This window comes from Semicossyphus pulcher, unplaced genomic scaffold (assembly GCF_022749685.1).
Source record: "Semicossyphus pulcher isolate SPU_LCO1_2020_fin unplaced genomic scaffold, fSemPul1.0.p SCAF_11, whole genome shotgun sequence".
Taxonomy (NCBI): domain Eukaryota; kingdom Metazoa; phylum Chordata; class Actinopteri; order Labriformes; family Labridae; genus Semicossyphus; species Semicossyphus pulcher.
Window position 1 is genome coordinate 14,861,146 of NW_027211615.1, and position 11,791 is coordinate 14,872,936.

General features: G+C 43.9%; 1 protein-coding gene across 2 annotated transcripts; it reads left to right on the forward strand.

The window, feature by feature from the left end:
- Window positions 1–556: 556 nt before the first annotated feature.
- myb (v-myb avian myeloblastosis viral oncogene homolog) lies at window positions 557–8,783 on the forward strand. 2 transcript variants are annotated; one of them, XM_069656230.1, is made up of 16 exons: window positions 557–631; window positions 2,445–2,562; window positions 2,786–2,857; window positions 3,071–3,163; window positions 3,923–4,143; window positions 4,583–4,808; window positions 4,907–4,975; window positions 5,068–5,172; window positions 5,626–5,847; window positions 5,969–6,145; window positions 6,383–6,498; window positions 6,592–6,706; window positions 6,795–6,890; window positions 7,108–7,206; window positions 7,312–7,395; window positions 7,488–8,783. In XM_069656230.1, the coding sequence occupies exons 1-16, from the start codon at window positions 609–611 to the stop codon at window positions 7,599–7,601; spliced, it is 1,950 nt and encodes a 649-aa protein (XP_069512331.1). In that variant the 5' UTR covers window positions 557–608; the 3' UTR covers window positions 7,602–8,783. The 2 variants fall into 2 exon arrangements, with proteins under 2 accessions (XP_069512331.1, XP_069512322.1); XM_069656221.1 differs by lacking the exon at window positions 5,969–6,145.
- The last annotated feature ends 3,008 nt before the right edge of the window (window positions 8,784–11,791 follow it).

Genomic DNA, 11,791 nt, shown 5'->3' on the forward strand with positions numbered 1-11,791 from the left:
AACAGGCAAAACGCGCCTTTGACAAGTCCTGTGTGTGATGGTCTGATGCATTCAGGGACGCCTCGTACATTTTGGACACAACTACTCACAAGTAGCATTGTAAACAGAAATTCATGGGGTATAATAATCCCATTATGGCTTGCATGTTTTTGTTTTACATTCTGCGTATTTTCTAGAGCCACATTTTTATTATGATACTTGTATACTTTTATTTCAAGATGTGGACCTTGCGAAGCAGTGGAAACATTTTTCGATGGATAAGAAAGGGTCTTTTCTTGGAGAAAAAAGTACAAAAGAAACAATTAACGGAAACATATGATGGTGTGTTATGATTATGATCACTTTCTCGGGTGCGAAATAAAATTCTGACTTATATCGTACTCGTTTAGACCGTAATTTCAGAAAGTCTGATGGCAATTGATGTATACTGTTATAGGCATGCGCAGTTGAGGGCACGCGCTCAGGACCGCCAAATTTACCGGGATGAGAGGGAGGGGAGGAGCAGTAGTAGACCCTGCTGTAGTTTAAATTAATGTCAACCTGCCTCCACGCTGGGAGAACAACTCAGCGCAGATAGTGAAAGTACGAGCCGCTCCACACACATTAACATGGCTCGGCGGCCGAGAAACAGGTAAGCTGAAGCGAAGCAATTACTCTTTCTTTTGCATTATCTTTAACTTTCTCTTTTCCCTCAGTGTGCGTGTTGTATCTTATGTTAGTATGTGTCTTTTTTACGCTAGTCATCATTTCTGTTGGATACGGCGTAAGTCGTGGAGTTCAGCGTGCATCTTTTTGACAGAGTTTGAGTTTATTTTTTGTATTATTTGTCTTTCTTTGGGAAACATTTTTGTGTTTGTGATGTGTTTTGCTCACTTGGCCGTTAAAGCTTAGTAGTAGTGCGGGTGTCTCGCTCGCGCGCCCATGACAGGTGGTGGTCATCTGGCATGTGCGCTCCTCGCGCTGCTGTCAGTGGTGTGAGAGGAGAAAGGGGTCTCTCTCTCTCTCTCTCTCTCTCTCACCATTCTCCTTTACACACACTCTCTCCCTCTCTCACATACACATTCATAATGTTCGGCGGGTGGACAGGCGCGTGCCAGGCTTTGCACTATGTGGTGCGTGGACATTTGTTTTAATAGGAGCCTATGATAAACGCAAAATCAAACACAATGCAGCATGTCGTTCATCTATCTCTATCTGAGACGTGTACGCATTACAACACGCTAAATTTAGTTTGTGGAGGTTTTTACAATATTTATAGCGCATGGCTTTTCCGGTGACCATCACGTTGTGAGACACACGGACAGATGTTTTCGATTTCACTTGCAGATTGGATCTTTCTTCCATTGAGCTGGCACAAGTGTCATTTTAAACGCGCCTCGATGAAAGTTGCTGCAGCATCTGTGAAAGCGAGTCGCCCTTTCTGTTATTTTGGAAACTGCGCACACCGATTTGCACACTTTATTTTTGGGGACCCCTGAAAAGCCTCTGGTTGCTTCTTGCATGTCACGTTTTTGCTCCAGTTTTACCAATTATAGTCTCACTGCGAGTTATTGGTTTATTCTCACGGTTTTACACGAATAACCCGAAGACAGCAGGTTGTGAGTTCACTCACAAAACCACCTCTATGATTAACATAATCTATCTCTCATGTTTGAGTTAGTCATCACTCTCAACATGAGTTGTGTTGGCTTGGGTTGCTTGTTTGTTTACTGCCATTTGTGTAATTGGGAAAAATGTAATCATGTGCTGTTTTACATAAAACCAAAAGGACAGCTGTGCATGATGTGTGCTTTTCTGTATGGTCAGTGCTGTTAATCAGGTAGTTATTGGAATTAAGGAAGCTAACTGTAAATATCCTCTTGTACAAGCACACACCCCTCAGTGGGGTTCCTGTTCACCTGTTGCTCTTTATGACACCCTACCTAGCTTCCACGTTTCCCGTGCTCCTGATCTGATTGGTTCAGTGTCAGAGCGTGTGTGTTTGCGTGTGTGTGTGTGTGTTCTGTACAATGCCACTGCAGGTCTGAACACGCCAGGGTCACGAAATTATGATTGCATGTGCCAATCCCAGTATCTGTGGAAACCAAAAACATTGGAACCTGTTCATCCATCCATCCATCCCCCCTCCCTCCCACTTGCTGTTCTTCTCCTCCCTCCCTCTCTCTCTCTTTCTTTCTTTCATTCTCCCCTTGTGGGTGTCTTGGCTAAACGCCTGCACCCAAACCTTCAAGAATGACTGGTTCTGTCTGTGTTGACACCTGATGAGTTAAGATTGGGCTGAGCTCTTTATGCACTCTGTAAAGAGACGATTAGGGAGTTGTTTGGAAATAAAAAGGTTCTTAATGTGCTATTATTTGCCTTGCTATTATCCTGCATTAATCTTTTTCACACAGCCTGCACTTGTTATTAAATGTCTTTGTCTTTGTCTCTCTCTGTGCCTGCAGTGTTTACAGTAGTGAGGAGGATGAGGAGGAGACCGAGATGTATGAACATGATTATGACGGATCAATGGCCAAGGCGGGGAAACGCCACCTCGGCAAAACACGCTGGACACGAGAAGAGGTACACAAACACACCCACACACCTGGCTAAGCAATTGAAAACCTGCTGTTAGATGCAGCATATTTAACAGGACTCACATGTTGTGTGAAATTACCTCATGAGGCATCACCTGAAAGGAACATGGGAACCTTTTTTATTGTCTGACGTAACCACAATCACAGATCATTGGTGTGGCACGTATTACATGTCTGACAAAGTGGATTATGTTTTCTCTGGTTTTCAGGATGAGAAGTTGAAGAAACTGGTCGAGCTTAATGGATCAGAAGATTGGAAACTCATCGCAAGCTTACTCACTGTAAGTAGTAAGTCTGTGGGTTAAAGCATGCATGCACAAATGTTGCACACAGACATAAACATGAGCAGCTTTCGAGCACATAGTCTGTCATAGCCAAGATGGGTTTCTTTTATTCCTTAGTGAGTCTTTACAACTTAGACCTGCTGATTTATTTGCGTGTAACCTCTCATAGTATAAGAAAATAACTCATCCTCTTGCTCTCTGATCATACAGAATCGAACAGATGTGCAGTGCCAGCACAGGTGGCAGAAGGTCCTCAACCCAGAGCTCATCAAAGGGCCGTGGACCAAAGAGGAGGACCAGAGGGTAAGAAAACAGACGTTCAGGACCTTAATAATGCACACAAGACTTAATAAGTCACGCCTAAGATACTGAAAATCAGTGATGAGACCATGCAGAACTACTTTTGTTGTAGCACGGCCTTATAAGCCTTATAAAACCCCAAGTAGAACATCAGAAAACCCCTTTTACAAGTAATAAAGTGTCATCTAGGTTGTGATTAAAGCAATCATTCTGTAGCAACTCTTTGGCTGGTGTTGCACATTCTTTGTTTCCCAAAAGGTTACCGTTACTCAACGAGTATTCTGTGCCGCCTCTTAAAACCCGTAAAGTATGCATTGAACCGGTCCAGAGGAGTTATATTTCCACCCAGATGCCGCTGTAATGATTAGCAGAGTGGCTAACGTTCCACTGGAAACTCCCTCACTGCTCACCACCAGGTGCTCTCAATCACCTGTAGAAGACGAAAGATAAAGAAGGAGGGAGGAGAGGAGAAGCACTTAATGACAACATGTTTGTTCTGTGAGATTTTTCTGTCAAACTAACAAGTATTCTCTCTCTCTCTCTCATATTCTTTCTGTTCATCTTTTCACCTCTTTTTTTTCTAACTCTGCACCCCTTCACTTCTCCCTCTCCTCCCTGCTATTGCTCCTTCCTTCCTCTTTCCTCACGCCCCTCCACTACCATTTACTTCTCTTCCTTTTCAACGATCTTCCTCCTACCCTCTTGTCTTTCCTCTTCCCCCCCCCCTCCACACACACACACACAAACACACGCTACCCCTAGGTGATAGAGCTGGTCCAGAAGTACGGAGCCAAGCGCTGGTCGGTGATCGCCAAGCACCTGAAGGGGCGCATCGGCAAGCAGTGCCGCGAGCGCTGGCACAACCACCTGAACCCGGAGGTGAAGAAGACATCTTGGACGGAGGAGGAGGACCGCATCATCTACCAGGCGCACGAGAAACTGGGCAACCGATGGGCCGAGATCGCCAAGCTGCTCCCCGGCAGGTGAGGCTGAGAATGAAGAAGAGAGCAAGGTGGAAAAAAAGAGAAGCTGGATGAATCACTGAAACCATGTTGGTCTGCTGTGCAATGCTGCGGTTGAGAGGGGGAAAGGGCGGGGAGGACTTGTTGGTGGAATGAAAGGAGAAGAAACAGATGAGAGAAGGGATGAAGTGACCACACCGAAGAGTTAGACAATTTCAGGAGAGGCGGAAAGGAGTAAGAGAAAAAGATACTGTAGTTTTGACATGATTGTAGTTGCCCTGCACTGATAACCTTATCCCTGTAAGCATGTGTGTGACTGTGATAGCCTCCCTGTGTGTCTGCGTTGATAATGCTATCACCTACCTCAGGAGCTCCAGGATGTGTTTGCATTCTGCACGAGTGCAGATGTGTCTTCTCATGGGTAACCTGTAAGTAAAAGTGTGTTATTCATGTCATCCAGGACTGACAACGCTATAAAGAACCACTGGAACTCCACCATGAGGCGAAAGGTGGAACAGGAGGGCTACCTTCAGAGCGCGGCGAAGAACGGCAACTCGCTCTCCATCAGCCACGGCTACGTGAAGACCAACAACCACATCATGGGTTTCTCCCACCACTCGCCCAGTCACGCGCAGCTGCCCCCCTCGTCGCCTCTCAACTACACATACATCACCGAAACGCACCGAGTGAGTGGGCTTTAAATCAATACTAAAGATGTAAATTATGCTAATGTTTTAGCTGCAGGGGATTCATTTAATTGATGTGTTTCTGATCGCTTCAACAGGTCCCGTTCCCGTTGGCCCTGCATTTGAACCTCATGAACATTCCCCAGCATGGAACCGCTGCTATCCAGGTACAAACCGCAGCTTGGTACGGTTTTATGATGCACACAGGATTAAGTTTGAATCGTCTCTAAAGTTCCCTTTTGTTCGTCGTTTTTCTCAGAGACACTATAGTGAAGAGGACCCCGAGAAGGAGCAGAGGGTGAAGGAGATCGAACTGCTGCTCATGTCAACAGAGGATGAGCTGCGAGGCCAGCCGTCACTACCAGTGAGTCGCGAGTGTGATGAGTCTGTGGGTGAGGGAGAGCTGCGAAATATTCAACAGTGACAGCACAATTTATGTGCATGTGTGTTTGACCCTGGCTGTGAGGACAGTGTGTGTGTGTGTGTGTGTGTGTGTGTGTGAACGAGGAGGAGGAAACATCTGGGGGGTCTGTTTCTGCAAAAGAAATGATGAAATAGGACCTTATCGCCTTTTTGCCGCGCGTGCATGACCACTTGTGCAACCCTCTGCACAACACTTCTTTCACTCTTTACATTAAAGTTCTCTTTTTCTCCTTTGTACATTTTTACACCTCCTCTCTTATTGTCAGGCTTGCATTTTTTCTCTCGTGCTTGTTCGACACTTTCTCACTCACTCAAATGTGTTCCTATATTTTCACATGGTAAGTCTTTGAACAGTTGTTGCCCTCTCTCAATCTTTATATCTTTTCTCCCTTAGATGAATCTGTCATACCCAGGCTGGACGGGTCATAGCTCTTTGACTGACAGCTCGGAGGGCATGGGAATGTTATTACCTCATCACCAGGCTCCCGCTCCCGCCCTGCCTCTCGACCAGAGCTGCCTACCTGAGGAGAGCGCCTCCGCTACACGGGCCCACAGCAACAACAACCGCAACAATAACAACAACAACAGAGAGTTCATGGAGTCTGTCATTGATTCAGTAAGTGTCTGCATTGATTACATCCATTCTCCAATTCTAAAAAAAGACTAGCTTAGCTTTTAGCTGAATAGATTTTACCATGCTGTGGGCCTTGACCCATATTTTCCCGCCCTTTTCCTAGAGCCTCTCCTCTTTGAATGAGGCCGATACCTGTGTGCTCTCGGGTAGGAGAGTTCTCAGAACAGGCAGGGTCTCGCCCACTCAGGGCTCGAGAGCCGCTCACAGAGCATGGGCGGGTTTCATCTGCTCAACTCCCAAGCCTTCCCCGGGCAGAGCCCTCCCCTTTTCACCCTCGCAGGTAGTTAAAGTAGTAATCAGAATCCATCCAATCACCAACCTGCCACCTGATCATATCCAAACCAAATCATTTAGATGTTCTGTTTCATTTCAATCATCACATCTACAACCTTCTACAACTTCTGTAACCATTTCTGTTTGTCACAGTGTGCTCCAGTGATCTGCCAGATTGTTACTGCTTTAAAATAAGTGCATCAAGCGACTTTAATTCACATTTTTCTTCTTTTTTGTTTCACAGTTTCTCAACCAGTCAATGAGCTCCGAACACTCCGACGACAGTTTACCCATGAGCTCGCCTGTGGACACCAAGCCTCTGATCGACCACAGCATCAGGCCCCAGAAGGAGAATGAAATGTAAGTAGCTACTCCTCTTATGTAGTATATAATACAGTAAAGCAGGGTTGTTGTAAACAAGGCTTTACAAACCGTCTCCCGCTCTCTCTCCAGGTTCAGAACTCCGAACATTCGCCGCTCAATCCTGGAGTCGTCTCCTTGTACACCCACACCTTTCAGGTCCGCCCTGGCCATGCAGGAGGCCAAGTACGGACCCCTCAAACTACTGGTGAGCAAGAGACTTAAAAAATCATCCCGGGTCTTAAATGTAAACTGAGTATCTTTGGGACTCACTGAAAGGGTTGCTTTTTTTCCAGAACACCCCTCTGGAGCAGCAGATGGTGGAGTCCATCAAGCAGGAGCCGATGGAGTGTGCCATCGAGCAGCCGCCTCTCAAGAAAATCAAACAAGAGGTACTTTCCCGCTCAGCGAAGAGCACGTACTCAAAAACACAAATGTGAGACTGACACAAGAGTTTTTATGTTGAGAAAGCAAAGGTGAAAAGCTGAACATACTTTCAGTTTAGGGCTGTGGTAGAAAATGTGGGTTAATGTTTTCAGCTTTGAAACAGTCAGTGCAGGACTCTATTATAATGTTCGATGCGTGACCGTGATGTGTTTGGGATCCTAGGTGGAGTCCCCATGTGAGAGGAGCCCGTGTATGCAGTGGGAAGGACAAGACCTTCACACACAGCTCTTCTCCCCCAACGGCCCCGCACAGGAAGTACCTGTAAGTGTCATTTCAGCTTAATAAATCACAAACTTTAATCTTCTGTAGTCTCTGTTTAAACCGGCTCGACTTCTGTTACTAACATGTTTTTAAATGTTCATGCAGGATCTTCTCACTCGCTCAGTATTGAGTGAAGACGGACACAAAGGCTACCACCTCCCTCGCAGAGGCATGGGCAGCCCACTACAGGTGTGTACAAGTTAATACACATGCATTTATGTTTGGTAGTGATCGTTTGTAACCATAATAACTCATCATCCTCTCTTTTTTTGCGCCTGCAGCAGCTCAATTCCTGGGAGCAGGCCACCTGCGGGAAAACAGAGGAGCACATCCTGGGCTCCGAGCAGAGCCACAAGTACATCAACACTTACTCTGCGAGGACGCTGGTCATGTAGAGACACATGTTGATCCTGAAACATCAACAGTCCCCGTGCTGGACGCGGCGCAGCGGGGGCGCTTATTTGTTGTGGTACAACAGTTGGGAGAGGCGCTATGCCATTCGGTGTTTATACACTCACACTCGTTGGATTTCAACCAACCAAAGACTATCAAGTTTTTTTGTTTTTTAAATCTTTTATATTGAATCTGCTTTTGGTTTTTAGAAACGTGCGTCCTTTCACTTTTTCTTTGTATTATTATAAATGTTTGTATTATAAATGGGAAAGGGTGGCTATATAATTTCATTGGGCTGTATTATTAATTCCGAATTTTGATATTAATATAATGAACAAGTTGATTAATTTATTTCTTTTGTTTTGATGATGACTTTGTTGTTGTTGGTTTTTTTTACAATTGGCCAATGGAGCAGTGTTGTAAGTTAAGTATTTAAGCCCTGTTAGCATTATCACAAATCCAAAGGCATATTCGTTCATTCAGAACTGACTCTGTATTTCAGTCGTGAAACGTTTCAATTGTATCGTGTATTTCTAAAGGCTACACTCGGTCTTCTGAGAATTTCAGGCGTTTGGTCTGTGCCGCCTCATGTGAACACTTAAATCTTTTTCATATTTCAATATGAATTTCACACAGCAGAAGGGGCCAGCCTTGTTAGTATTACCCAATCATCACATTGGCACCTTTATTTCATAAAAAAAAAAAAGGAGTTTTCATTTCAACTTCTGGAAACATTCAAAGAACAAACATTATATTTGTTAGAATTTAAAGTATATTTATAGATAAAAACGAGCTTATATGTCTGAGCTTCACCCAGTAAGAGTAAGACCAAGCTGCACTTGAATTGTCTATTCTCCGTAAAAGGCGAGAGTACTAAACACTGATGTTTTATATATTTTGCTACAAACAAAAGCCCAACTGAAACTTTTGTATGTTTGATGTTTTTACACATTTCTATGAATAGTTTTGTATCGTTTTGTAAAGCGTACGCAATCAGCATTTCGTTTTCTTACTACCACTGCAGTAGCCCGTGTCAAACACTTAGCAGACATCTTTTTATACATCTAATGCCTTTTTTTATGGCTTGTGAGCGAACATGATTTTATAAAAGCATTTATACATGCCAAGTTTTTATGTTTTTTTTTACTTTTATATACTGCCTAGTAAATAAAGTGTGTTGTTTTTTCTAACTGCGTTGTTCAGTGTCATGTCTGGAATAAGTGTATTAAATTGTGAAGTGGGTCATGATAGACAACACACAACATTTCCCTATATTTAAGCAGTAAATATGCTTTTATCAGGCACAACTTGAGTACAAATAGCCTGTAGTTGTTTAAGATACATGTGCAAATAGCACTGTGAAGCCACTCTGTTGTCTGGAGCAATTCCACTGTTTAATGTGAATGAACTGTTTGCTCTTCAGTGTCTCCAAAGTGTACCCTATCTCTAGTATTCAAATTTTTTGTTAGGACTGTAGTATTCAAATACTCCGCCCTCAACTCCCACACACACACACGTAGGCACACACAATCCTGCAGATACAAAGGTTTGCTGTCATAAAGTTGAGCCGAGCGTATCATAAAACCTTCCCGCCATCTGCCTCTTACTACGTGTAAAGTTAAGCAGCCTGTAAGCAAATGTACCCAACTGTTGCCTCGTTGACCACGCGCATGCATGTGTCATGAATCAAAAGAGAAAGTTAACTTTTCTCTGGTAGCACATATACTGTGTGCAATTAGTGCATTAAACACCACACTCCTCACTGTACTCCAAAAACACACACACACACACACACACGCAGGAACCACACATTTACTCTCCTGAGGACGCTTGTTTTCCTGTGCAGCCATGAAAGACAAGGGGCCCAGACTCAGACCAGGACCTATATTTACACCCCCTCCCTCCCTTTCACCTCCCCCGATCCACCACGCTGCCCTCAAATATAGATTCCCATCTCAAGTATGAGTCTCAGAGGGCTACATAAACAGATATGACATTCATCATCTAACAGGAACTGTGATATTTACAGCCAGGGCCAAATACAGACAGATTCCCCAGGGGTGCATGTGTGCGTCCTGTAGCTTTAAGTGACACATGTACTGTATATTCATATATTTAAAAGATGCTGTGGTTGCAGCTATTGTAACAATGATGGTGTGAACAGAAGGCAGGGAGATGATAGTGGAGGTTTGACGAGGCTGGGTTTTCCAAATTCAGAAGATGGGCTCCCTGTCAGCAATTGTGTGTGTGGTTTCTTTGTGTATGTGTTTGTGTGTGTGTGCATGTGGGTAGGGGTTCTGTGGAAAGCAAGATGCAGACTTTCACATTGGGAATTTCACCATCTTCTACTACACCCAAAAGAAGAAAAAAAATACCAAAAGCCCCAAACCCCACGAGATTTTCAGACACCTGCTTCCACTGAGTGAGAGGACAGCTGCCTCTCTCTCTCTCTCTCTCTCTCTCTCTCTGTGTGTGTGTGTGTGTGTGTGTGTAGGATGGATGGATGGATGGTGGTTTATTAACAAAAACAATAAGACCCAGATGGAGACTGTAAGGCAAAACATCCCAAAGTGTGAACAGTTGGTAATGTAATATTTAGGCTCCTATTTAGAGGTGACATACAGGTCATACAAGTTCAGTCCTTAATAAGGTGAGAGTGCAGCATATGAGGAATGTATCATCATTAGCAGTGCAGCAATCATCACGATATCATCAAAACACTGTGTGTCAATATTCTTTTGCAATCTAGTGAAAGTGTTTCAAACGGAGCTCAGGAGGTTTATTTTGTTCCTGATAATGCCGGGCCCACACTAAAGGATTTTTCAAATCTTAACAGATGTTGAAAATGTGGGAGACCCCAAACACGATGACATATAATCATAGATTTAATATTTTTGTTCCTATAGTGTGTGGAGAGCAACAATTACGCCTACGCAGACTGCATGCTCGGCAGTCATCGGGGTTCCCCCCACACAACAGGATAAGGGATCGTAAATATTTTGAACTCGATTTGAAATCGGTGCAGCCACGACGTTCTTCTGAGCAGATTGGGGGAAGTAAAATCACTCTTAATTTACTTCACACCACAGGATCATCAGGCAAGATAATCTGTATTATATAATCTGTAGAACCATCCAAAAATCTGGATTTTGCTTACGATTGTTGGAAGGGGGAAACCGGGCCCAAAATCGGGCCGTTTTTCTTGTAGTGTGTACCCCGCTTTAGCAAACTGACTCTAAAATTAAATAAAGCTACACGTATGTATATTAAAATACATGGAAAATAGCAAAAGAGAGCAAATAATTTCATTGGGAAAATAAAATCAATCAATAAATAAAAGCATAAAAGCAAAAGTTAAAGGCAAATTCATGTATTTTAAAAGTAAACAAATTCTAGAAACTCTTGTGTCCTCAGTGATATCAAAGACACACACTGACCTTTAATAAAAGTAGAAAATAAATGAATAAAAACGTCACGTCTGATAAGGTTTCCATCATGTTCCCCACAAACAATGGTGTGACGTCTCCAGTTCCCTGTTTTTGGCTGACCGCCGGGGTCAGCCCTGCACACGGGTCAGTATGTGACTGACTGAGTGAGTGAGTGACGGTACTTTCAGAGCCATAGAGAGAGAGAGTTGTGACATCACAATGGTGGATCATGGAGCATATTGGACCTCAACTGACGTGACTCTCTGTCTATACGGCTCTGGATACTTTGTTCGAGGAGAATGCGAGGCTGCTCCTCCGCTGTCCTCATCTACGTCCGCAGCGCACACCTGCTTTCAAACATGTTGTCATCGGCCTCATAACGACAGTCCTTGTAACACATTGCCCACAAAAGTGCACATTGACCTGATGCTGTCAGCCGCATACAAGGCTTTCACCTAGTCTTGTTATAGTGTGCATGTAGTTTATCTCTTGTCCAGCATGCCATGAAAACAGAGAACTGTTTATTTATTTTTTAAATTTAAATTTAATTCAGCTCTGAGAGTCAAAGCAGAAGTTCACTCTTGCGTCTACATTTTTTTTATCCCATCCTCCTTTCCCTTTTCAAATCAAACATGTCTGTCGCAAGCAGATTGGCTCATAAATTCAGTTTGACATGTCACAATAGATTTATAGCCGGATGTTGCAGAAGTGGCGGGCTCCTGAGCACGCGCGTGCATACTCCACTCACAGCACGCACACGCTCC